At 41.5% G+C, this 27,978-nt stretch overlaps 2 protein-coding genes and 1 non-coding gene across 3 annotated transcripts; all 3 read right to left on the bottom strand.

The window, feature by feature from the left end:
• Nucleotides 1-73: 73 nt before the first annotated feature.
• On the bottom strand, nucleotides 74-18,776 carry spag17 (sperm associated antigen 17). Its single transcript, XM_041965697.1, is given in 49 exon segments — nucleotides 74-102; nucleotides 197-367; nucleotides 526-673; nucleotides 840-900; nucleotides 1,134-1,312; nucleotides 1,839-2,017; nucleotides 2,245-2,309; nucleotides 2,461-2,500; nucleotides 2,716-2,827; nucleotides 2,952-3,045; nucleotides 3,321-3,371; nucleotides 3,466-3,547; nucleotides 4,041-4,092; nucleotides 4,332-4,445; nucleotides 4,969-5,157; nucleotides 5,255-5,388; nucleotides 5,484-5,614; nucleotides 5,911-6,050; nucleotides 6,163-6,348; nucleotides 6,499-6,959; nucleotides 7,090-7,234; nucleotides 7,452-7,606; nucleotides 7,721-7,835; nucleotides 7,956-8,119; nucleotides 8,533-8,623; nucleotides 8,662-8,867; nucleotides 9,076-9,186; nucleotides 9,335-9,475; nucleotides 9,828-9,942; nucleotides 10,071-10,331; nucleotides 10,837-10,907; nucleotides 10,995-11,104; nucleotides 11,345-11,499; nucleotides 11,982-12,098; nucleotides 12,213-12,250; nucleotides 12,386-12,604; nucleotides 12,829-12,975; nucleotides 13,202-13,310; nucleotides 14,276-14,476; nucleotides 14,776-14,894; nucleotides 15,025-15,100; nucleotides 15,772-15,918; nucleotides 16,163-16,291; nucleotides 16,485-16,711; nucleotides 16,900-17,061; nucleotides 17,228-17,360; nucleotides 17,547-17,606; nucleotides 17,819-17,959; nucleotides 18,672-18,776. Coding segments are annotated over 49 exon segments (6,588 nt in total).
• trnag-gcc lies at nucleotides 14,097-14,167 on the bottom strand. Its single transcript has one exon. It is a non-coding gene; the product is annotated as a tRNA-Gly (tRNA).
• A 5,563-nt stretch (nucleotides 18,777-24,339) lies between the features above and the next one.
• LOC121626782 (DNA damage-inducible transcript 4-like protein) lies at nucleotides 24,340-26,945 on the bottom strand. The gene is made up of 3 exons (XM_041965457.1): nucleotides 26,806-26,945; nucleotides 26,355-26,504; nucleotides 24,340-25,788 (listed from the first exon to the last, which is right to left on the bottom strand). Exons 2-3 carry the CDS (start codon nucleotides 26,443-26,445, stop codon nucleotides 25,298-25,300), a joined length of 582 nt encoding a protein of 193 aa, XP_041821391.1. The 5' UTR covers nucleotides 26,446-26,504; nucleotides 26,806-26,945; the 3' UTR covers nucleotides 24,340-25,297.
• Between the last annotated feature and the right edge of the window lie 1,033 nt (nucleotides 26,946-27,978).

Below are 27,978 nucleotides of genomic sequence, written 5' to 3'. Positions count from 1 at the left end.
TGTGGTAGGATGGTGATGGTTGGAGACCTGAATGATGTGTAATCTGATTGGAGACTGCTGATTCGAGTACTCCTCACAGACTAGTGGTACGATCAGGGTGTCCTGAAATTTACAAACAAAAACTGGCTCAGAGATCTTGATTGCTTTCTCTTCACATGTGAAATTTCTGCTTATTTAATTGGTACAAAATACTGACCATGCTTGCTTAAGGACTGGTCTGCAGGGTACTGGGTTGTTTGTGTGGCTGTATGGCCCCCCCAGCCACCTGGTAGGCTGGAAGACAGCTGACGGACTCTGGAGGCTTTCTTCTTGCATGTACTTTTGTGGTCCTTGAGCCAAATATCATATAACCTCTGAGGAAGGATGGGTGAAGTTATTTAAGGACCAACAACACTGTACGTATGTGCCCTTGAAACTGAAAAGTACACTGAAATCTGATTTCATAAAGTATTTGCATTTCAATATTTATTGAGGACAATGCAAACAGGCTAAAAACAAGCTAATTTGCTGGTGTTCAAAGGATATTAGCAGTGACAGGGAGGTAGAGGATGTCCGTCTCAGTGTGGATGATAACATCCTGGGAGATGTGCTTCTTTGGCTCTACCTGTCCTGCTTGGACTGCACTCATGGCAAACAACTGAACCTGCAGTTCGACATGCAGACCTGCAGCCACCTAGACAGACAGACAGGGGGGAGATGATAACCTTTGCTCACTTAAAATATATATCTTTATGAATATCACTTATACTGAACATGTATGAACCCAATATAACTCGTAAAAAAGGCTAATTCAGATAGTCACATTAACATTTAATTGTTATATCCAGCTGAAAACTTACAGGTCCAGGATTGTAGATGACCCGGAGGCCTGTCGCAGGAGGAGGCTGTTTCACATGGAATCTTGCAGAGAGACAGATCGAAACAAACCACAATTAGCTACAGGTCAAAGTTTTCCCTTTGGACTTGAAGGTGACCCACAAATCGCATGCACCTATCCACAGCACTCATTTCTTTCTGACATACTATAGGCCATTTGAAACCAGTTGAAAGGCTAGTTTTTGCTGATTTTGAAGCCTACATTCACCAGTGCATCTATTTATCCATGCTTCCATCTATTCATTTGGTTATCTTACCTGCAGGTGTCGACACCTACATTCTTCATCCTCACAGTAATGGCCGAGGAGGTGCCCTCCTGCAGTGTACCAAAGTCAACACTGGAGGGGAGGAGCTGGAATCCCCTCACTACGACATTTGGATCGGTCAGAGAAATAGTTCGACACTTCCTCCTCACCGGCTCTTCCACCGACAGGAACTTGCATAGGGGACACACACAGAGTGATGTGTGAATACATGCGTGAACAGTATGTGACAGAGTGATAGAGAGAGGCATGTGTACAGGGTATGGATCAGGGACCTGTACTTTTAAAAAATGGCATGATTACCAAGGTCAAGGTGGGTGACATCACTCATCATGGGCAACGCAGCAGAAACAAAGTGCAGTCACTGAATGCTCAAAACATGTTCTACAGTGGCACATCACCACCTCTAGATGTCCCTTTAGGATACTTTCTGTTTTATTGACAAAACACACCTTTGGTGCATACAGTGGATTAAAAGAGGCTGAAATTTCTATGGTAAGAATATTACTGGCTGGTAAAAATATGAGCCGTTGTTTGCTGAAGGATTGAAGACAGTATTAACATAGATATTTAAACAAATCAGAATTAAACCAATCCAACACATTTACTCAAACACAGGTGACATGGATTTCCACATCAATCTTTTTGCATGCTGTGACATACTAGAGAATAACTGTTGTCATGTGAATGTTTGCGTACCTGTCGATTTGGTACACTGCAGGGTTTAGAGCTGAGGATCGAGGCTGGTAGTCTGACTTTAGTCCTCCTGGGCTTTCCAGTCACATCTACCTGGACTGACTTACATTGCCCAGATGAACCCCTCAGACCGCTTTCACCTGGCAAGGACGCACACACACACGCACAGAAAGACATATATCCTGTCATGCAATTGCAAATGCTCAATCCATCTAACCTGCATAATATCAAGCCTGGAAATGATCTGGAAATCCGTCACTGTGAAACATATCCTGATTTATTACATATGTCCCTAATCTGAAAATAGCGGTTTGAGGTTAGGTCTGGCCTGCACTGGCATTTGACACATTATAAGTAAGGTCCTTGATTGGTTTTATTATAAAAGAACAGAGGAACAGGGGGGACAAACCAGCAGTCTGAGGTGTGGGGTTGGTGGGTCTTTTTTGAAGCCTCCCATCACTTCCTGCTGCATGACTGAGAGCAAAACAAGAGGAGAGGTCATGTTGCAACAGCGAACAAACATAATTTAGACAAGCAATTTTTGAAATAATATAACAGTTATATATAGATGTTTTGTCATTCACTACAACAAATTTAAAATTAGACACAGGAAAAAACAGTTTACCTTGCAGATTGAGAGGGTGTTGGGTTTAAGGGTCGTGGAGCTGCAGAACACATTTTTGGTACATTATACAGTACGCATGTTATGAATGTACAGTTAATGGTTGTTGTGCACCTCTACAGCTGCTGTAACACAAAATGTTTTTTTTTTCAGTTGAATTAAGCTGCAGTTTCTCTATACAGATTCCCAACAGGACAACCTTTAAAATGAGTTTCATCTCAGTAGCTCCTAGTAAATACTGACAGTATAATAACTTACTGTTGTCTTGTGGGGCATCTTTCAGGAAGGCCTCAGCACTGTCTGACTTGGGGATCGGAGGGAGATCCATAGATAGACTCCTCATGTCTGGTGTTTGGAGTCGTAGCAGGTTCTGGAAAACATGCAACAGTGATGCGTCTCTTAATGCACGTTGTGTATTTTTCTACGTAAACTCAGAAATCTACCTCAAAAACACATTTAAATAGATTCAATGTTGAAGTGATCACGTACAGTACCTGGTATAATGACATATTTTCTGGGTGGAAAAAAGGAACAACGTTCTTCTTCCTCAGAGCGTCTCTATATGCCTGCTCCTCATATATCTCCTGTCTGAAATACACATGCATGCAGAGAAACCACTACATTTGGCTACTAGTTCAAATACTTGCAAAATTTCATCCAATATCTATCCTGCACCATTATTTTAGTCGTACTGAAATAGAGGCTGCAGTTTTGTTCCAAGTCATTTCCGTCAAAGGATGGACAAAGCAGCAGGCGTACAGAAAATGATGGGCTAAAAGCCATCTCAACAATTAACACACATCGATCTGACAGGCAAATGTATGGTGTGATTACTGACTATAACTCAGCAGACACATATATACCTGTGCTGTGCAAGTCTTTCAGTCCATTTTGACTCTCTTCCACTGGTAAAACTGGGTAGAAGAGGGGGTAAAACAAATTTAAATGCAAGGTTGTGTCACTGAAGAGACTGTGACATTGTCCATTAATGGATGTAATCTCTCCAACCTGTCACTCGTTACTGTGGCTGTGTCTTGTGAAACATCCAAATGGGCATCAACTCCTTGGCTATACAGATTGACTATGTCCACTGTGGATACACATAGAAGAATTAGAAGATGAGTACACGTGTCATGACCTCCTGACCTAAACTAAATTACACGTACCACTTAACTTTAACTAAATATTTAACTTGAAACCTCACAAACCTCTGTCATCTTCACCTCAATCTTCTCAATCTTACAGAATTTAAACATTTCATTAAATGTTAATTGAGTATCTAATAGATAGTTTTCAAATGACATTTTCGTCCTGTGACAACAACCTCATCCAGCTCATCGTTTCTTGGTTTTGCTGATCAGTTTTCACTCATTATCAGAGCCTATTTAATTCGCGACCTGTGTCATGCAATTAGTGACCTGAAATATTCCCATTAACTGATTCAAATTAAATTTGACACATTTAAAAATGTTAAAAATGAAACTAGTTAAAAGTGAATAAAAGACGCCAGTGAATTGAAAATGTAACTCCTATTTCAGAGGATTCGTAAGACAATACATTGTTCTAACAACTGTAAGAGTCACCTGAAGTCCTCTTGTCAAAGGTATGACTTGCACCCTCTTCTTCTGCAAAGGACTATAAAATACATATAAAATAAAATGACAGACATAATACATAAAATATACACAATACATAGATTGTAATAATTTACATTCATATTGCATAACAATGTTGTATTAGTATAATTTGTAGAATCTTATCTTAGATCTTTATCTCAGTATGCAGTGGGGAAGCAAAGATCCTCATGATAACATCTTTCTTCCTGTACAATTTTGTGTGTGTGTGTGTGTGTGTGTGTGTGTGTGTGTGCTGACCAGGACCAGGTTGAGCAGCTCACTGGCATGAACATTCTCCTCCTCAGAGCGAGGGTCTTTAACTTTCATCTCCTGTGACCGCTGCTCCCTCTCCATCAAACTCTCTATGTATTCCTGCAGTCAAAGCCACAATTTTCCAGAAGTCAGCTATTTTCTGCAGTTAGTGTTGTCATGATTGAGGCAGACAACTCAACACAGCATCGGCCTTTCAAAGCAGAGGTAACGCGGCAAGGTGTTTTGATGCCTCACTTCACCAAGCCAGAAATCACATGACCAACCTAAACGAGGTCTTGTGACGTCACACTAATGAAAGCAGTAAAACCACTCCTCTTTCAACAGTTTCATCACAGCCTCAAATCTTAATCCATCCATACAAATGCAATACCAAAAGGTTTGGCCAGCAGATGTCACCATTTTTGACTGTATGGAAAGCTTTGAAACGGTGAGCTAATGTCAACACAATTGCTTCATAGTGATTCAGCGCTTCCGAAAGCTTTGTTATCCCCATGTACAGTATAACAGCTCTATGAGACTAAAAACCAATAACACATAATAGCACCACTGTATCTTTTTACCTACTTATATTTACAAAGCTATGACTATTGGACATATGACCACAGACATGGGTTCGTCTTACCTTCAGTCGTGTGTCCACAGTATTTTTGAGTGGTGTGGTGAATGGTCGGTGCTGGTACAGTTCCCTCATCTCAAGGACTTTGGGGCAGCTCCTGACAGGCTGACGCTGTGTTGCGCAACCGCCAGACGTCTCTCTCAGAGTCAAACCACGTCCCATGTTGGTACCTAATGGAGGACCTGGGCTCTTCTTCTGGAATACAGAGAGACAGAGGGAGGACAAATGTCAGTGTTTGGGCCTCAGTGTGTTGTTTGCCTGTGTGCACATGAACAATATGTGTCACCTTTACCTCTGTTCCAGGGAAGTCATGCCAGCTGCGGTTTCTGAGGTTGGGAGGGGTGATGTCAGGGTTCTGTTTCCCAAGCAGCCACTGGGACCACACGCTCCGGTGGCTGGGCTTTAGGATGGTAATGCCGAACTCATCTGAAACAGCCACAAACAAAAACAGTGACAAAATTGCATTTTATGATTGTATTTTACGATATGTTTCATGATTTTTAAGATATTGAACAGCGCACCTTGAGTGTCTGGCAGTGGTTCCTTCAGCAGTGCTACGGTAGGGTCAGAGTATGCCTTGTAGAGCAGTTCCTCTATAGTTTTAGAGCTCAGTAGTTCAGTACCTGAGCCATCCTCGTGTACCAGAAACAGCCTGGAACATAAGATGTGTTTTCTGTGACGTTGCCATCCACAACAGCAGTACAATGTTAATGTTTAAATACTGTCTCACTGCTAAAGATTTTTTGTATTTGTGCAAAAAATATTGAAAAAAATAAAGCTAAAAAATAAGTCTTTTAACTATAACAACAATAACAGCAATTTGTTACAATAATAATTTTAGAATAGTAATAAATAGAGTCATTTCCCATAGCTGATTATCTGTAAACTGTTATACAGAGAAAAGGCTTTAATGAAGCATAACATGACATATACATATAGATATCCCACCTGGGACAATGTTCTCTGTGTTTTGCATTAATCCTGGCCATTTCTCTGTCCTCTTCCTCCTCTGGCTCCTCTTCATCCTGTTTCAGTGTGCTTGGAGCAGGACTTAAGTTCAACACTGATAACTGCCCATCTTCCATCACCTGCAATACACACACACACATACATGTTTTATCATAACGTCTTGTGTCTTTGAGACATTTGATCACTTGCGTGATGACACTGACCCATCTTCTTAAAGTCCTTGTAACTGACCTGGAAGTGGTTCCCATCGGGGTCTGTGATGTCACAGGCCACTTCGTCTGTGTGACTCATGGTGTAGCTTCCTGGTTGGTTTGCGGGAGTGCCACCCTTTGGGCTCGGGGTTAAAAGTGGGTCAGATGAGTACACACACTTGCCATCACTGTGGATCTGCAGGAGCCCCACACTGGATGGGAACACCTTGGATGCAAAAGCACACACAAACACACATGTAGGTAATTAAACAAAACTTAAGCCAACAAACTCATTTGAAACATGCTATAATCACATAAAAACCTTACACACACTGAAATAACTTAAAACATGTTATATTTGGTGTTAACCACCCACCTGATAGGCTCCTTGGTTGTTCCCAGTGATGACAGCTCCGTCGGCTAAAAAGACATGAGCCGTGTGCTGTTCTGGGTACATCACCACTGTGGCACAGCCCTCCTTCTCCACCAACACCACCCGCTCTTTGGTAGACACACTCTCCTTGTCACTCTCATATGAACTCCTCTTGCTATTCTCAGCCACAAACACACTCTCCTCACCATTTTTATACACGCTACTTTCTTTTTTATCATATGCATGCTCATACTCATTCAACTTTGCACAAGTGTATCCAGCAGCCTCCTCTTTGCACACTTTCCCTGCCCAGTCACTGCTTATCTCTTCTCCATTGTCATAAATATCCTGGATGTGCACATTGTCATTAATGCTGTCTGCACAGCGTGTGACACACACACACTCAGTGCAGCCGCATGTACATCCAGAAGTTGATTCAGGGGTCACACTCTCAGGCTGCTCCCCTGGAAGGTTGACAGACACAGAGACTCAGATCAGATAAAAAAGCCAACTTAATTTCAATATTAAGTGCATGTTTGTGAGCGTTCCTATGCTCGTTTTACTACAGTGTGTATTCACTGTATGCTAGGTCACCTGTGTGCAGCGGTATGTTTTGCACTGTGTTTGATGGTCTGTCTTGGTACAGAGTGGTAATCCTGGTTCCGTCTGCATGTTCAATACTTAGAGATCTGTCTGGGTTCTGGACAGAAACCACCAGATCCTCCCGGCTCAGCATCACCTGACACAACACATGTCAAGCTAAAAAGGTTACTCCCAGCAATAAACGATCTCATTTTTATATGCAACATTAAGTTTGAGATGCTCAGACAATGAAAAAATATTGAAATTTTAACATCACAGTGTCATCGTCTAATGGTGAAACCTTGAAAAAAAAGACACTATAGTGGAGACAACTGGTGACCCGTGTACCATCAGGAGTAATACAGCACTCTTACCTCATTGGTGATGGGGTCTGTAGCCTTGAAGGCGAGAAGAGGCGTGGTGGGTATGTGCTTGTGTTTGGTCCCCACAGTGTAGATGCGCGCTCCACAAGGAGTTGTAGTTAACCAACACCCTCTCTGAGCATCAGCCTCCTTGTCTGAACTCTGTTCTGTAACGACACACACAAAACATGCAAGTCTTCATTGTCTTCCCAGCAGAGGGCCCATGTTCATTAGAAAGCTGAGGAAAGACCGTTTTGCAGTCCATGGTGCTGCACTCTAACCTTTCTTGTTGTCCTCAGTTTCTTGAGAGGTGTTTTCCCTCTCAACTTCAGAGTCAGGAACCCACACTGGACCAGAATCCTGACTGAAACTGACTGAACCATCTGCAAACAGAACCTGCAGAACACATGTGATCTCTGAGAAAGAAGTCTTGAAGTTTCAGCTCTGCCTGCACAACAAATCAGTGGCTTGTCCGGAATGCCTCTATAGAACAATGTGTGTGTACAGTATGTTCACCTCTGTGGACCCGTCTCTCATGTATCGGATCACAGCTCCCTGGCTGGTGACAATGCGGGAGAGTTCTTTGGAGAGGGAAGGGTCCTGAAGCTGCCCCACAACTCCCATACCATGTAGAGGAAAGCCCTGTTTAACCAACATACCCTGCTCTTCTGAGGACACTCCTGGAAAACATATGCAAATGATGTCCTAAACATTTGATCGATATATGTGTAGAGTCATAAATGTGAATACAACTGTTATGGAAGATCATGTTCAAAGAGGGCATATTTGTTAAGACAAAATTCTTCCTGTCTGCAGCTTGAATCTTGTGTAGACATGAAACAAAGTGGCAGATGTTCTTCTGGCAAAGTGTGTGAACAGCTAAATGTACAGATATGTGTCAAAGGGCCAATGTGACAGTTTATGAGTGGGGTTGCTCTGCTGGTGAATTATATGGTATGCCATATTCAAGGGACACCATCTCATGACTGGAGCTCCTCCACGCAGTTTTGTGAAACTATACTTGTGAGGACAAATGCACCTGTGTATGAGTGTGTATATATACCGTACATTCCCAAGAAAATGCATCACTGACCTTGTGTATCCTCTCGCAGAAACTGCAGCAGTAGGCCATTGGGAACAGACAGACTGAGGCTGTTGAACGGCTGGCCGTCACACACCTTAGACTAAACACAATCACACAATCATTTATCTGTGTGTGTACTGTTTATACACATATATTCTTCTGTGCATCTATGTGCATATGTGGAACCTGGGACTCTGGAGGTCTGGTGTGGACGGATGGGCTGTGTGTCTTGGAGGGAACTGATTCAAGGTCTGTCCCCATGGAGCGGTGGGTGGAGGAGGAGAGAGGGATAGGGACAAAGGTGGAGGTCCCTGGGGCCCCTCCTTCTGTTTCCTGGGGACTTACTAGAACATCACCAGACAGAAACCCAGTTAAAAGTGACAGAAATTTTAACCTTGTTTACTCCTACCATAATAATAAGAATATTTGAAGCACTGAGAATATTGACCACCCTACATTCATATTGAACCTGTTTTCAGTAAAGATTGAGAGTTAAATCCAAATACAAAACTTCACAAAGGCTGAAAATTGTATGCGTTTTAAGAGTAACACCTATGTATTCTCCCGTGGGACCATAGAAACTGTATGAGAGGTGTATTCCACTGTCTAACACTGCTGAGAGGGAGCCCTGCTTCACTCTTTTCATCACCACAGGCTCTGACACTGAAAAAGACAAACACACACAGAAACACTCACAGGTTACCTGTTTGTTCAACAGTATTATCGACTACATTACATCAAGGTTTTGTGAGGATGAAATGATAAAATTCTGGACTCTGCTTAACGTCTGTATTACGATCAGCATCTCTACCTTTGTAATCTTCTTTTTTGTCATTGGTTTTTTTGGCTTGGGGCTGAGAGGGAGGTTTTGCTGGATCAACAACAACTTGGTTGATGTGTGTGTAGAAATGATGCCCATCCTTCCTCACAGCCACTTTCACCAGGCTGGAGCCTGGAGTGAAAAGAGCACAAAATGTACCAATGCATGTGGAAAATCACCCAAACTACCTGCCGCCATCATTAGGTAACACTGAGGAATGGCTGAGACGCAATTTTCTTTCTTATGAACAACCTCCCTTAAAAACCGGCTTTCCCAAATATGCAGGGCAGCAAGTAAATGCTAGGTTATGTTTGTTTACCACAGCAGAACACTTTCCCATAGACACGCTGCTTAAGGCGAGGTGTTTGCTGGATGTTTCCTGAATTAGAACAGGCTTGATTTTGTCTGGATGTAAGCACTTTTGTTGTGCTTTAGTACATGCAGATCTGGGGCATTTTCCACAACCTCAACTTTGTCTTGATACCTTCAACATAGCTGACATTCTCCACAGTGATATGTCCTCCATCTGAAGGGAAAAGGTACTGGAGGCGACCTGACACATGGATCAACTTTCCATTCATGCTGTAGCCTGTGAAACCCTACACATTGCACACACACACACACAAAGATTTGTTACTTGTAAGCAGACAGAGGTTATCATCTACTGTCTATGTTCTGCTGTTTATGTTCCAATGCAAACATAAACATTTTGTATGTGTGCCCTCACATTGAAGGGTTCTTCTGTGTGAGGTAGTTCTCTGTTTTCTGCCACAGGGGGCGCTGTGGCAGTAATGGAGTCCCGTGTGGGAGTCTTGGCTGAGCTGCTCGCTGTCTCTGCTCTGCTCTTCTTGCCAGACAAAGGTTTGCTTTTCTTGTTATCTGTCGACTTAGCCTCCTCCTGCTGCTGCTTGCCTTTCGCTGTATTCTCTTTCTTTGATTTCTTGGCCATCTCCTCCTCCTTTAGTCGCTCCTGCTCCAACTTCCAGGCCTGTAACATCATGCACGCAAACACACCGAAGTCTTTGCTGTAGGTTTATAATAAAGAAGTGCAGGGAACTATAAAGTATTGACTATGTATGAAAAACTAGAGGAGCTTAACATTTAATACTTAAAACTAGGGATGCAATGGTTGGAATAAAAAAATAGAATTTAATCTATACTTATTAATGATTAAAAGGAATCTACAAAATGGCACTAATATCCAGTGCTTTTATCTTTTTTGATAATATAATGATTGCAAACATTTCCTGTGAAAAATATTCTGACATTATTGTACTTTATCTGCCAAATATGCAAACACTGTTCTGTTGCTTACTGTATTGGATGCTTTTGAAATGTAAGCAAACAAAATCAGCAGGTATGAAGGGATTAGGTTTATTTCAGATATCTGAGTAGATTTCTGGAAAGAGTCCAAACAGTTAATGCAATACTGCTGAGAGGTCAGAACAGAGCTGGCTGTGAGAGTGGATGTTCATGCATTAGCTGGTACTGACTTTAAGGGAGTCTTTTCTGATGACTGGCTCCAGAGTGTCCTCCTCCTCTGCAGAATCTGTAGTCTTTTCATCTAATCCAATAACAAAATAAATATTGTATTTGTATGGTGGTAAGCATAGTTTCATTGCCAGAGCTTTATGTCAACAAGCTGCAGTACCTTTTGGTGACTCAGCTGGGCTGAGATTTCTGAGCTGCAATGCCTCTCTCTTTAATTCCTCCTCCTTTGTCCAACCTGAAATACTATCTGCAACATGCTCCAGGTACTTCCTGTGAAAAACATAATCGTTTTAAAGTCCATGTAAAACTCCACATATACACTATTTATTAGTAAGTTTATGTAGACTACAGACATTGCTGCTGAGAAGGTTCATACTGTATAATATAAATATAAATAAATATAAAACACGATGGTGTTTATGGGATATTTATTCTTTTGCTTTCTAACATATATTACTATTCACATCCTGTGAGAAGAAAATACCTGAGAATGAGAATTTGGACTCTGACCTGAATTTGACATCAGTGTGAAGGGTTACATCCCAGAACTCCTTACACTGGTGATAAGGGCTCATTGGATTGTGACAGAAAATGTACAGGATGTTGTCATGACTTCCTCTGAAAGTGTCCAAACAGCGGTATTCTTCTGAGGCTAACTGGAGTACCTACAGAAACATAAAAAAAAACAACATTATACAAATTGAACTGCAAAAACCTAAAATTGAGGGGTTTCCCTCCAGAAATCCATGTTTTTAGCTGAAAGAAGACATGCGTATTGCGAATTTAAAATTAGCTTCAAAACTGTCTTTTTCCATAACTCCAGATATAATCCAGATATCCAGATATAAACATGTTGCTGTAGTGTTCTATTATTTGTTCCTGCACTTAAGTCAACTCCTGCTGCTTCACATTAAAAGCCTCCTTGCAAAGAGAACTTTAACGTGAAGTAACTACGGCATGTCTAATCTGATAGCTATGGTTGTGGTTTAACATACATTACATTAGGTTAGATTAGGTTTTACTATAATTAACATATTTACTATTACTCATTAACAACTGAAATGAGGCAGGAAATACCCAGCAGGTACAACTGTTCCCTCATGCTGACACAGAAAACCCCTGTGAAAGACAAGATAAGACGGGTCACCTGTGGGAAGATAGAGGCATTGTGGTGTTCAGAATGGTGCCAGTCAAACAGAGATCTCAGCCTACAGCTCTGAATGTCAGATAATTGCAGCTGGCTACACACTCTCCCACTGCTCTGCTGGAGAAAACATGTCACATTATTGGGAGGAAAATCTGAAGAAATGTGCGTTATTTTATCACAGCGTACAAAAAAATGTGACAAGATACAATAGTTACAGCACAGAAACAATACCTCTGTCTTTCCAGGATCTTCAGTGAGAAATGTCGGACCTATTTATAAAATAAATAATGAGATATGGCACTGACATGCATATATACAGTTGGGAGTTGTACCTCGTAATATTCTGTATGTAAGTCAATGTCACAACATCACACTAAATTAATTAATTCAAAGTAGTGACAGACCTTTGGTTCGTAGGTTATTAAGCTGCTGTTTAGCATAGGATAGTGGGTTGTCCCAGGGGATTATTGTAGGTGTCTGCTGGTGTTGCTGTGATGGTTCCACTGTTCTCAGTGGTCCAGGAGCATTCAGTAGTACACCTTTTTGGTCCAGCCTGGTCAGTGGCATACTCTCAAACACACTCTGATGAAACAAACGCTCCACCTCCAGCCATGACACAACATCTGTGAGATACCATAACATCAAAATGTCATTTTGAAGCAAATCAATCAAGAGCTTTTTCTCAAGGCACATAGACTGAACAACTTATCACTTTAAGTGATTCTCTATTTCGATCAATACAGTCAAAGTTGTCGGAAACTCTGACGAGGAGCTACAAGTTAGCAAAGACCAGCCATGTATACAGTGAGTTAAGGTGGGTTCCTCTGACAGGTAACTTGTTTCTGACCATCTGTGCAGTAGTGTTGTAGCTGCTGTTTGATTGCCATCCAGCAGGAGATGCTGTTTCTCTGCTGAGCTCCAGAGTGGATCAGCTCCCACACTGGAGACAGCTTCATCATGGACAACTCCACCTCTGCTGGCTCAAAACCCTGAGCTGCCTAAGAGGGACACACACACATACAAACACACACACTCTATGAACACATGATGATACAAAGATAACAATATAGGACACATGCACCCGTGTTTGAGTGTTTATATACAGGCTAGAAGCAAGAGCCGAACATCAAGTCTACAGTCTACTCGTCTCTCTTATTCAAATTCCACTTGGACAATATAAAACATTCAATTATACACAAGTGTAAACATAAAAAATCTACTTGCACTGATATCCCTCAGGCGCAGTGCCCTCTCACTATGGTGTCTGATAACCAGAGGCTGCTCAGACTTCTTGTGAATCTCCTCTGCTCCAAACGTCTTCACTTGACTCTAACATGGAACACAAGAGAGAATAAAACAGAGACAAGTGGGTAAATAATCTCATTCTGTGAGGAGTTTTTTCTGAACACTGTGGAGTCACAGGGGAAGCTCTCAATGAGTTTTACAACTTTAATGAAAAAGGGCAAAATTCACACACACCATACCTGGTTTGGAGACCTGAAACAAGTGGAAGAAAGGATAATAGGATAATAATATACAGAGGAGCCGGTGTTCCACATAAACTGATGGTCAGTTTACCTAAATCCAAACTGTTCTTTTTAATTTTTGTAGCACTTTACTGCACAGTATGCCTGTTTGCATGTATGATAACTAGTTTGATCATAGCACCATCTGCTGGACTCACATTGTATGCATTAGCGGCTCAGCTGTGCTCCATAGTAAATGCATGTTTCAGTTTGTCATGGGTCTTATATAGAGTAACTTCAATACATTTGCTTTTGTTAAGTAACCCTATCTTGTAAACTATTAAACTAACTAGTAAACACTGTATTGTTATACAAAAACAACCAAAGAAAGAGGAGACCGATTTCCTCTCACATGCTTTCTCTTTGCTCAAGAAAGCAAGTATGTCACCCTCCCCCCGCCACGGCACATCCCCACCCCCTGTGTGTGCTACAGCCACAGCTCTCAACATGACACCAGGGCTGGTGGGGATTGGCTATGGTGCTCTAAACGCCTGTGACTGGCCCTGCCCACAGAAATACAAACCAATTAGCGGTTATCTGAGCTCTACAGACCCCTTCTGCTGAAAAGAAGAGGAAAAAAAGAACTTGCTGCATTGGCCGGGAATCGAACCCGGGCCTCCCGCGTGGCAGGCGAGAATTCTACCACTGAACCACCAATGCTGCACACGTATCTTAACACGCTATCTGGCTTTTTGTGATTTACATTAAATTCAATGCAAGCCTGTGTATTTTTCAAGATATGTGTGTGTTGGTGTATGGCCCCGATACCTTCATGTCCTCTTCATTTTGTGCTATAGTCAGCAAGCTACTTAACAAGTGGCTTCTCTCCTCTTCTGTATGCATCAGAGGCAGGAAACTTTGGAGCATGAAGCTGACCAGTTGATTGTCTAATGCGAGACCAGTGTGAGGTTTGGACTCATCAGCCACATGGGACGGGGTGGGTGAAGACTGATCAGCTGAAATCACAACCTAAACACACAAATGCAGAAATGGGAAAAGAGGAGGGCTATACTGCACTGGCTTATCAGTAAAAATGAACTAAATCACAAAGTGCAAACACTACAAATTTCTAGTATTTGCCCTCATCCAAGGTTTTTAGCTTTCATTAAATTACAAAACATACTGTATATATCAAGCTTACAAAAACATGTATCTGCTGACTATATTTCCCACAAACTATTGATGTCACACATTGATAATGAGGGACCAATTTCAAACCGTCTTAATCTTCCTCACATGCTACACATACACAACATGCACACACAGACCTGTTCCAGCATAGAGTGCAAGATTAGAGGCACCGAGCAGGCTTCAGGGGGGACCAAGTCAAGTAGGTTGCGATAGTAACGCATGTCCACATCTGTAGAGAGGGGAGGCTGCTCGGTCTCTGTCCAAACAGAGGAAAGGACAGAGAGGAAAGAATGCTGACATCCAAGTCTGAGTTTTAATTCAAACACACACATAAGGATATGCTACGAAAACAAGAGAGGGGGGATTATTACAGAGAAAGGCTTTACCTTGGTCTGGATGGCTTTCCTCACACACCAACTTCTTCTTGGAGCGTGGAGTCATGGGGAGAGGGCTCGGCACAACCTGGACATGGAAACGTGATAAACACACACACAAGTAATACGTTTTAATTCATTCAGACTAATCATCCAATATCTAAACATGTATCTAAACATTCCTGTTTCAGTCATTTGAAAAATGTCCATGTGTACAGCAGAGGTACTGCAGCAAATATTGGTGGACATTTCAGCAGCAAAACTGAAAACTGTAGTTATAAACTTGACAGGATAGAGGAGACTCCAGAAGAAACAGAATTAGACTTTCGTTATTGTCAAAGAAAATGAAGTGAGAAAGATTGCATCAGAGACAAGAGAGGCATCGGCCTCCTACAACAATGAATACAGAGTTTGGCTCCCTCTGAAAACACACAGCAGAGTGGCGCAGCGGAAGCGTGCTGGGCCCATAACCCAGAGGTCGATGGATCGAAACCATCCTCTGCTAGGAATGGCTTTTTTTTTTTTTTTTTAAGTAACTGAATATCTTTGATTTTGGTATACAGTTTTCAAAAGAAAGCTGTATACCAAAAATCCCTGGGAAACTTGCCCTTTTTCTGCTGTTTCATGAACAAAACTATTAGCCTATTGAATAAGGAAATACATAGCAGATTAATCAGTGATGAAAATAATGGTTAGTTGAAACCATATTGTGTTGTTATACTGACTGACGAGCAAGGATGTGTGGATGTGAATGTGTACCTCTGTAGGCTGTGGATCCAACCCAACAACAGTGGGTATGCTGATGAGTTTGATGTTGTCTAGGTAGTGCTGATGTTGCCTGCGCCAGTCCAGACAGTCATAGATGAGACTGGCCACACCCTCGAAGATTTTGCTTCCCATCTCATGCTGGACACACAGTACAGCCACGCACAGATTAGGGTTCAAACTCAAAATCTAGTCACAAGCAACATGAAACTGATTGAGTTGCAAATATAAGAAGGAAGAAAGAAAGAGAAGGAGCTTGAGAATGATTAAACAGGGAACAGCAAGGAGTGAGACAAAATGTACAGCAGAAAAAAAAAACAGAAAAACAACCTATGCAAGAAATCGATCTATGAAACACATACTGTATCTGTCAGAGACAACTCACATCAGCCTCAGGGTGCTGAGACAAGAGGACAGTGTAGCTGAGCTGAGCCACATCATGGAGCTTGGTTTCCTGTGGCCCACTGTCCAAAACTGGTCTCAGTCCTGACCAGAACAGATCCAACTTCCTGGCCTGTGCGGCCAGCTCTACATTAGCAAGATCCTCTGAAACACACAGGGGAAAAGATTATGTAATGTAGATAAAAACAATAAATAAATAGAATAAATAAGGGCATACTGAATGAATGAATTCATGTAAACGCTATTATGTAGTTTTGATGAGCCTTAAACCTTAAATCTGTAAATTAGTTATGCATGGTGAATACTAAAGGCTCTTTACCTGCATCTAAAACTGGAGATGTTCTCAGGCTCTGCTCATTGCCCTCACAGGAGTGTTGTTCCTGCTGCCCCTCAGAAGTTTGTCTGTGCTCTGAACACAATTTGATCACATTGGATACATGTACACCTATGGCATCAAGTGCCCCAATCAGGTGGGGCTGGCAGAAGCCTAGGACCAGGATGTAGTGTTGAGGACCATCCTCTGGTTCATCATCTATTCCCAGACACAAAAAACACAGAATGAATAAGTCCATTACCATGACTACTTCTCTCTCCTGTATTCAAACACATACACACTACCATTCTTTATACACACTGCAGAAGAGGTGGCAGGCAAAGGCATCTTGTACATTTACAGTATTTTCTCAAACTTACATAACTGGTTTTAATTTGAGATTTTACCTATGAACTTTGGTGGTTCAACATCATCCCTGCGCTTGAGCTTGGTCTTCTTCTCTTTGGAAGGTCCCACAGGTGAGGTTGGACCCTTCCCCTTTTTGTCAGAGACCTTGGGCCCTCCTTTGTCCTTGCTGGCAGGGGGATGGCCAGCCTTTGCCCTCTCCTCTTCAGCCTTACGTGAACAAAAATGACACAAAATTGGCCAATAACCCAAAAAATGTCATGACTGTAGTAATACTACAACTGGAGCCTTAGTGAAAATCCATTGCAGTTCAACACTGTTACCAAATTATCATAATCGACACATAGAATCACATATATGTAAAAACACTTGCCTGCTCGGCTTCCCTCCTCCGCTGATCACTGGCTTTGATCTGTAGCAGCTGGAATTTCAGTATTTTTGCCATCAGGTCACAGGGAATCTCCTCTCCTGCATCCAGCAGTGCCTTAGCAGGCTCTGTAACCTACACAAGACACAAACACAGGGAACAAAGACACACATGCACACACACAAAGAATAAAGCACATAGACACACAGGGTTTCTTTTAGACAACCAGAGGACACTAGTGCACTGACATACAACATATCAGAAACACTAATTCTCTATTGCAATGAAGCGATTCACTCATGTGAAACATGCCAAGCCTACCTCATAGAATGAAGGGATGTCATCAGTTTTTTTCACTTTGGGATTCCCCAATTCATTGATCTGTAATAAAGTTGGACACGAAAGTTTGACAAAATACAACTAAACTATGCCAAGCTCCGTTTATATCACATGAATTAATAAAATGCACTTGCTTTGTTTAGTAACAGTTAAAGCAGTTACCTTGAAAATACATCATAAAACAATAAGTGCTCTACAAAACACAGGACAGGCTATTTAAAAAAAAGGACAAAGGACTTAGACCAAACTTATACTTTTGCAAGGGTGTTGTCCCAGGTCAACAAGCTGAAAAGTTTGCGTAAAGGTTGCAGTACGGCCAAGGACAAAGCCTGGATCAGTTCTTCATCTTCTGGACTTGCCCCAACCACCATGGACACAAAGGCCTGCCATGACTCCTGGAAAAGGCACGAGAATACTATGATAATACGCACTAATACATGAGACGCACATTATCCAGGTCAACGACCTCATGTTAATATTTCACATCACATTCTCCGCATTTCCTTTGTAGTTAATTGTCAGGTGGATTTACGCGGACTAACAATAATACTTCGGGAACGCCGTACTACTGAAAAAAAGCTTAACATTACTCACAGAAACACTCTCTAAATGTTGCAGTCCAACGCCACAATAAAACGTAGTAACTTTTACTACAGATAAGTGCGTTAAGATCAATTATTTATAATACAACTTCCAGTATGAACGTCTCCCCTTCAAAATAAAAGGTTGAACGTTACAATCATTTTACTTATCTAATTACGGTGATAAATGCCACCGGAAGTATGTTTGTCTACTCTACACAATGCTTACCAAATTGTCCAGTGAATTTCTTCACGTTAATAAAAGTGGCTCCATGAACAATTTGGAAGATAGCACCCCATTTTAAATCTTACCTTTCTACTTCCTGTAATGAAAAGTAAAAATCTCAAGCGCGCGCATGTAACATTTTAACACTGTAGCTAGCTAAACTGGCAAACGGTAAAAGTTGGCTAACTGCCGTGTTTAGCCAGCTAGTGAGAACTCTGCGAGTTAAACTTTGTGTGATAAAAAAGAAGTGAACACAAGAATTAAGTTCAACTAAATAAAGCTGTCGGTGAGATAACAAACCTCTTCAAACTGTGCTCTGATGAGACCAGCCTCCCAATTCTTGTTGACAACTCCAGCAGCGTTGGGCTTTTTGGCTGAGCCTTTTTTAGCTGGCCTTGGTGGCATTTCCACTCAGTGACGATTATCTGCGCTAAGAGACCGTAATAATCTTAAAAACTGTCCGGGCAAATATCTACTACGCTTAAAACTGCAAGTAAATCGTAAATTCACCCGCCAGCGTCGTCTGGTGCTTGCGTTGCCACTGGCAACCGCAGGGACAGCAGCGCTAAATTTGCCAGAGTGATAAATTACTTCCTGTAAACTTTCAAAACAAAAGTATGAAGGTGCACACATTTCAGTTTAAACATATTCGACAAAAGCAATAAAGATTACGAAAACCAAAAAGTAAAACACATAAAAATTACCTGTTATAATATACCGAATATTTCTCGTACAGAATATCCCTTACCAACCTAGAAGTAATGTGGAAAGAATTTTCTATGGTTAACTGTAAGGTCAAATGCTGTTCAATTGTTGTAATTCCTTTCCGCCACTAGATGGCAGTGGAATCTCTGGGCTATGAGGGTCCACAGCTCCAGGATCAAAGCATTAATCACCAACTAATGGTAACCGCGTACACAATTTTTCATTATTTCACATAAACTGTACTAACTGACTATCATTATAATAATAAACAGAGCCGCAATGCAAATAATCAATAAATTGTAACATTCTGGCATCCAAAAATCAGCCAAAGATTCAAACATACACATACATGCACAAAATCCCCTTTAAAAGCTTAATGACTGTAGTTATGATCAGTAATTCTACTCGGTCCTGTCACTGAATGACTATGACTGACGTTATGAAAGACAGCTGGTTTGATTTCAGAGCCAGAATCAGTAAAAAAAAAAAAAAAAAAAGACCCATAGCATTAGTGTCATGTCAGCTGTGTAATGAATGATGAAACCATTGTTCCCCCCGGGTGAGCCAAGAAACAAGAGAGAGGTTAAATTACAGCAACACCATTAAGCAGAGTCTTTAATTCTACTTTGATATACTGTATGAATCTTGAGTGTTATATGAATCTATTTTGGGTCATAATAATGCAGAACATATGAAACAGGAGATTTAACCTTGGCCTGGTTTATTTAAATAAAGGGAGATTTTGAATTGTAATTAGGTGAATACTGATGTGGAATGAATACAGAGACACTGTATTAAATAAATGATAATGAAGGGTGAAGCGTGAAAGAGGTTGTGGCCACTTCACCACTCCTACACACTCTCAGGCATCAATAAAATGAGCCACAGCATATCTTGATAATGATCATTTGTATTTCTTCTAATAGGTCTGCAATCACATTTCGGGTCTTGAAATAGAAATGAATATTCACAGCTGCTGTTACAAGAAAAGTGGTGGAGCAAGCATTGCAAATTGTTCATTTATATAAATAACGCAAAACATGTCTGTTCTATTTGTGCCCTGCTTATGTTCAATTTGATTGAACGAGAAAAACGAGGTCAGTGATTCTAAAACATTTCCTGTTTTACTTTCTGAGTTTCTTAGCAACCTAGATGAAATTTCAAGTGAAAAAATGATCAGCGAGATTGCCATTAACCATTCCCAAGGGTCAAAGTGGCTGCTTACTTCTTGTTTTCCTGAGGGATTTGTCTTGGCACATACACTCCAGTCTTTATACAGTAAATTCCCTTTGCATGATAGAAGCTTATTTGGACTGCGCAGAGCTGTACAGTCTCAATGAGGTCTTTTTGAACCAGAAAAGATGCATTATTTAAATATTAATGACTCAATACAGTACATACACTGGGCCTCTGTTAACAGTGACTGACTGGGACTGAATTCATGGAATGCTTTTTACTGCATTCATCAGTTCTCATTGTAAAGAATTTCATGCCCCACATCTCTGCACCAAAGTCATGGTGTGGCACAGATTTCCAATCAATCCCATTGTTTTATTAATGCAAGGGGCCATTGTCATGAAGGTGATTTCACCCAGGCAACAACCTACTTCCAGCAGCTCCCCATAAAAGGTCGCAAGTGAGACAACGCCCACTTGTCAGATGCCAGAGAAATCCACGCTTGAAGCCAGCAGTGCATTAGTTATGGAGGAGTTGTCAGCTCCCAGCCTTCCAGAGGCAGCGTCCTACGAAGGTCACACACCAGCCAGATAAACAGTGTTGTGACACTTAAATAACACTCTATCCAAGCTGCTGCGAATAGCATGGCAACATCTCAAAATATCCATATTTTTTTAGGAATACACTTCTGTCAAACATGTGCATCATGTGCCTGTTAGGGCTATTTTGTTTCATTGAACAGGAGTCGTAATGGCTTATTTAAGAACTTCATCCACTTGCTACTTAGTTACTCAAAATGATGTGTCTTACATAAGTTAATAATAAATACCCAAGCCACTAAAATTAATGATAAAGCTGGACGCCAAGTTCTTGCTGGGAAGGCACTGCCTGTACTTTACACTATGTTAGACACAGGGAAGGAACCTGCGACCTCATGCAGCAATCAATTTAAAATCATGTGCTCACATATGCTGTATTTAGATGACGGGCAGCCAGCCAAATATCACAGGGCATAAAACACCATTTGAAGTGCTGAAATAACGGTCAAGGGCAAGAAGCTGTACATTTGAAGTCATGTCCTTATTAATTCCTGTGTAAAACCTTTGCAGTTCATGATTCCTGCTCTTGATTTCTGACCCTGATTTTCTTGGTCTTGTACTGGACTGTATGATATTGAAAGGATATTTCTGGCCCTGCATATATGTAAACAAAAAAAAAGTCACATTTAACACTGCTTGTGTTCCTGTGTTGGATTACATTCACTACTTGGTGACTACAGTGATGATAGTCCTGTCACACTGCTCTCAGTGCTCAGGTGTTTCAGGGCTACTTGGCAATGCGACGTAGATTTAAAACTCCACTCACCGACACTGCATGCTGCCAGCTCCAATGGCAGCAGGACGTGAGTGACAGATTTGAATTTCAATACCCAGCAATCATGTGATGTAACATCAGTAAAGAGCAAAGAGCAAACTCATGTTTACCAACCAGATCATTTGAAGAGTCCAGCTTTTACCTGACAGAACATGACATCGGGGTAAATGAAGTAAGTCGTGGTATGGTTGAGGTCATAACATGGCCTTTCATATGACACCTTCATCAGGCATGTTTTTTTGTATCTGTTTTCTGGTGTGAAAACTTTGTGCTATCTGCTACCACATGTAAGTAGTAAAGGAGTAAACAAGGATCTATTTCAATATCTATTTATATTCATTGTACTTTTTTACTATAAACATACTATAGCAGATATTTAACGGTAAGTACACAAAGGACTGGCTGGGAATATCTTTTAAATTCACAAAAAGAAATGATGATAATGCAAAGAAAAACATGCTGTTTACATAGATTACATACAAACAGTCAGGAGACAGGGAAACATATCTGGACCATAAACCCGCCCCAGTCCCAGTGTCACTTGCATGCACCCTTCAGCCACGTTCCTCAGATTTCCATTTTCTCAGAAAGAGGTTGTTCTGTGAGTCAGGAGGAAACATGGAATCACGCCCAGATCAGAATCGGGAACAAACAGGCCTATCCAGTGAATCGGACACCCCGTGGGGATGGGGAGAGGACTCGAAGGTGGTAAACATCTGTAGGCGTATGTGCTGTGTGTGTGTGTGTGGGGGGGGCATCAGTCTGATCGGTGTGATGGACTCTGCAGCTGTGGCAGGGAAGGACCTGTTCCACAACATGGCACTGTCACCGAAAACCTGCGCGGCCTGAGGTGAATCATGTCGACACTGAGAATCTCAAGTGCCACCAATGGATTCATGAGCTTCAGTGAATACGCTGCCAAGCCGGTACAGTGCAGCTCAGATTCTTTTGGTTGCAGCAGTGTGAAAACTGGCCTTCAGTACTTTTCCATGAGGCCCGAGCTTAGAATAATTATGCTGGTGTGTCCCTCGGTGGGAGCATTTGCTGCCTCTGCATTCATTTGGTGGTACAGCTTAAACCGAGGATCTAATGTACTGTAAATGTCACATTTTGAGTAGTTGTTAATGAAGATCCTCATTATCCTGAGTAGGTTGATAAAATCCAACAGCTGACAGAAGGCTTAACCTACTTAGCTGCATATTTAGTTTATGAAGTGCAAGACTGGCCTAAACAATCAAGAGCTGGTTTTTAAAGGAATAGTTTTGGAAAATTGAGCTATTGGCTTTCTTATCAAGAGGTAGATGCCAGCAGTCAGTTATCTTAGCAGGGGAGGGGAGAAACAGCTAGAAGAAAAAGTCAAAAACCCTCCTGCCTGCACCACTAAACATCACTGATTAACATATACCTTGTTTGTTTAATAAAAAAAACTTGCAAAAAGGCAAGTCAAGGAGGGTTATGTGCCAGACTATTTCTTGGCTAAGAGCTTGGCTCCTGACTTCCTGGAGCTGGCTGCCTCACCGTGATGGTAAGACTCCTGGAAGCCACTGGTCCCGCTGCTTTCTACATTTCCTTTTTTTGTATGCATTGCCACCAAGCTAAGCTACTTCAGCAACAAAGCAAAGTTCTTCCCAAAATGTCAAAATCTTCCTTTATGCACGGACAGTCTTGCCATAAATACTAAACACTACTTTCTGTGACAAATATGATTTAACATTTGGGTATCATTTCACTTGAAATAGGCTGTAGACAGAATAATCATATAGGAAATGCTCTTCTTTTCCAGTATAAATTATTAACTCTACAGGTTAATGTTAATAATAAAAGTTAGGTGTTCTATACAACATATGTTTTTCATATTCATAACAGCAGAGTAGTATATTTACCAGTGAATCTGTTTTATCATTTTGTGGGATCAACACTGTAAACCTGTCTTGCTGACCCACTGCAGCACGGCAGGGGAGACATGTGACATTGGGTAAATGATCACTGGTGCTTTGTCCCGCCACAATCACAATGATGCATCTTGCACAAGCTCATGTGCTTCTGCCATTAGTCTACTATCACCACGTCACCCTGTTCACTTGTTGGTGTGTGCGTATGACAGTGTAACTGGTAAAACACAATCAACACAAAGTACTACACTATTAGGTCAACAGCTTGCTTAATTTTAGCCTCAGACCATGCATTTACAAAGGTGAGAGGCTGAATTGGAGAAAAGGTCAAGAACACAAATGTCATTACTACAAATGTCCCATGCGAGTGCCACAATCTTAAGTTCATCTGAATCTCATTTGTATAGCTCACAAGCAGAGGCCCACAGAATCACTATGGAGATGCCTCCATTAAAGACAGTGAGAGAAATGTCACACAAACTCTGCATTGTAGCACAACAAGCAGCTGATGTGCTTATATAAACAGCTGCAGCAGTGCATGTGCACAACTTATGTGCGATCTTCACCAGATAATGTTTCTTAGCAGACCAGCAGGAGCAGCAGTGTAAGGAGACTGATGGCTGGACATGTTCAAGTGATTACAAAAGTTTTAGCTTCCATGAATTAGCTAAGCCAAACATGCAACATGGCAGTAAAAAGCCTGCATTGTCCTACTGCTGCCTGCCCACTCGAGGCTACAGAATATGCACAGTAATGTTCTGTGATTGCTGCACAAACAGTTATTCGGACTGTGAACAAACTACACTGAATCAAACATAAAACAAGGTTTACATTTTTTATTGTCTAATAGACAAGACGTAATTTCCTTCAACAGGAAGTTCAAATGGCATTTTTAAAAAAAACTGCAGGGAATTAATCAAAAATCACAAATTACTAGCTGGATCTCCAGTAATTCCTTTGCACATCCCCATTTATAAATTACTTAAAAACAAATAAGCTTTTATATTTGGTTGAACCATCCTTTTAATGATCTATAAAGGCTCTGCATTCAAAAGGCGTGTCTCGGGGAGGGGGTATAAAAATAAAAATGCAATAAAACATTTACACTGAACATACACATAGCTGTGATCTAAGTGAAAAGAAGTACATTTCTATGACATTTAAGGCATCCACATTGCCCTAGTGTGAGAAGCCCACACCATGACAGCAGCATCTTCACAGGACATTCAGTCTTAAAAACATCTGCAGCCCTAAATACAGCATTACACAACTAGCTACATGGCCCCCAAAGACTACATTTCAGTCTCCTATTCAAGCCTAGGTGTGTTTACTGCTGCTGAACACATTCAGTGTATCTGGAAACGTGCCGATGCATCAACAAAGTGGCTAGTGTCTTTAACAAAAGTGTACCCACAGTATGTCCCTCACAAACATGGTTTTACATTCATCTGCAAAATGTACAATTTAAAATTGTGTCTGAGCAACAAATGCTCTGATTAGGAAAAAAAAGAAGACCCAAACACCCAGAATATTACAATTTGGCTGATAAAAAAATGCACTTTGAGATACACTGAAGCCAAACCCAGAACTATCAGGCTCACTTATGCATAAGCTTTTAACTTTACATCCCAAGTTCCAATTGAACCAAGTTGAACTGACAAACTATATTGTACAAAAACACTGTAGAAAATGTGACACCACTGGAGTGCCATTTATATTTGGGCAGAAGTGCGTTTACCCACAGGAAACCCAAGATCCCACTCTAACCCCTCCTATAGCTCAGCACTCCTCTACCACGGTACCAGCCGAGGAGGAGTACAGTTTTTTCTTGACAAGCCGGAAACCTGGACTCAGTTTAAGTACGTGCCTGAAAGTCGGGGCAAAGCAGGTTCCCATAAAGAGGAAGTCTCGTAGGCTGGGCCAGGCGGTGCCATCCTGCTTGAACACGAGAGTCAGCTCAAATGTGGGCACCACGGTGGCATCGTAAACTATGCGCTCCAGCCGCTTGCAGCCCTTGTCCAGCTCCAGGTGGATGTAGAGGACGCAGCCGCGCAGGCCGCAGGGCTCGCAAGACGCCAGCCGCAGGACTTCGCGAGCTATTCTCCGTGTGAGCTTCTCTGGTACCAGCACAGAGGAGCAGTGCAGCGTCGTCTTCTTGGCTCGTGACAGGCAGTTTTCAAACATCTTGGCCAGCTGCTGACAGGTTCTGTCCTCGGTGACATCTACATTCCTCTGGGGCTCAGCAAAGCAGTGATCCCAGAAATCCAGCTCTGGGAAAACAATGCAAAATCTTACTACAAATTCTAATCTAAAATCTACAAATGATTTAAATAAACATTAAAATTGATGTTTCAAGACACAGACATGCACAAATCACACCTCATTTTGTTGTTCTTTAGTTTTGACCAGCCTTTAACTACAAATGTATGCAGTGGTTGAGGGAACTGATCTGCTTTTGCACCCTCTGGCTGCAGTGTGCACACTCACATATGAGGAAAAAATACAATAAACATCACAGAGAGACTGCTAAACTGTCCAAAACCTTAAGAGAGGACTCACACCAATCACAATATAAGTTTTGCATTACAATATTTCAGCTTTCGAAGGAAAAAAATATCCTCTTATTTTTCTGTTATAGGCAGGCTGCTGTTGTGCAGACAGGCTGAAGGGATGACTTCATCCTCTGTTGACTTCCCTCTCCCCGCCCCCCCCCTCCCCTCCACTGCTGCAGCCATGCACCACACAGGGATAAACAAGCACACAACTGGAAGTATCCAGCAACCAGCAGGTTATCCACCTATATAGACAAACACACAGAAAAAGCCAGCACGCCTACCTTTCTCAATGCAAGCCTGGTCATACCTCCGGTCACCCAATTCTGAGATACACTCGCTGCTTTTGGTCTTTAATGTGCTTGTGGCAACCATGGTGACAGTCTTGATTTCACCGGGAGTGGGCTGTTTTCCCGTGGTTTTAGCAAAGCTGCCTGAAAAAAACGACGCCAGAAGGCGAAGAAGAACAAAAGGAAGAAGAAGAAGAAGAAGAAGAGTCAGTGCAACAGTCGTACCGGATTTTAGCTTAATAAGAGACAGGTGGCTCATTAGGGTAGCTACAATATCGTAGGATGTAAACGCTTTAAATTGTCAAAAAAAGCGTTAGCCATTAGCAAGCAACCCTTCACTTATCCGACCCCCGCAGAACTGAAGTTTAGCGTCAGCTGCACTACTTCACCGTTAGCTGTTCATTTCTAGCTAACAGCCACTTGTTTTGAATATGAAATTACTCACCTTAAATATTATTTAGTGCAAAATTATTCAGTTAAACGGTTCCTCATGAATAAATTCATACGCGCACGCCGTTTTTCTCTCACACTGACACACACACAGACACACAAACACACTGCAGCAGGCAAAAACTTCTGAGGATTATTTATACATTCCTCCTACTCAGCTGACTCGAGGGTTGGACCAATCAGACGACACCTCGCGACGTAAAACCGCAGCTCTTCCCTGATTGGCTGCAAAATGGCGTCTAAATTAAATAATTGACCAATGCTTTGGGGGGAATATTAGTGTTGCTACATGGACGAAATAAGATGATGGCTGTAGCCTGTGAGGGGAAGTTTGGTACTCGCTTTGAAGCAGGGATGCTGGGGGTTAATCCACCTGTTTTTATTCGCATACAGCGGTTCATCCACCTGTTGACGAAACTAAACAAAGAATGGCAAACATGCGGATCAAATCAGGCTTACCCAACCTTTTAAAGTGAAATACAGAATGACAAATCCTTTACAAAATGATTTTTTTTTTATCTTGAATCACATTGGTCATGTCATGAAAAGACATATTTTCTGTCAGTAACATTCACATTAGTCATAAAACAGTGCAAAAGATGCTATGCATGGAAAGAATATGCAGCATTCAGCAACTACTGCATATCCCATGATGCTCTGATAGTGTGCCAGTTTATATGCTATATTATATTCTAATGTAAAGGAAAGACTTTTCTTTTCCTTTTTAAGACAATATGTTTTTAAATTTTTTTTGTTGTAGATATGAAACCGTCTTTAGAAAAGCACTGAAGGTCATTTTTCACACCTACACCTTTCATCAAGGACACTTCACATTTTAAAACTGAGGCACAGGCAGCATTTTCAGCCAAATTGACGCATTAATTCATGGCACTGCTCATGAAATAAGAGGCAGAAGCATGAATGTGGAGTTTCTTGGCTTGACCTCAAGGGGTCTGCAGCAAAATGGAGCATTATTAGTGGTTGCCATGTGAAAGATTACCCACAAATAGAAGCTCAGAGAATGAATGAGTGGCTTTCACCTCTGACAGGCATGTAATTATATGCAAAATAGGCAAAACATTCTCCCAGATGGATGTCTAAAACAAACCAAAACAGACATCTGTGGACCATTCCCATCTTATCCTGTGGTTCTTTACATAACAAGGGA

The sequence above is a fragment of the Chelmon rostratus genome, chromosome 23 (genome assembly GCF_017976325.1).
Source record: "Chelmon rostratus isolate fCheRos1 chromosome 23, fCheRos1.pri, whole genome shotgun sequence".
In the NCBI taxonomy this organism is placed as follows: Eukaryota; Metazoa; Chordata; class Actinopteri; order Chaetodontiformes; family Chaetodontidae; genus Chelmon; species Chelmon rostratus.
This window is presented reverse-complemented; position numbering and strand designations above follow the sequence as displayed.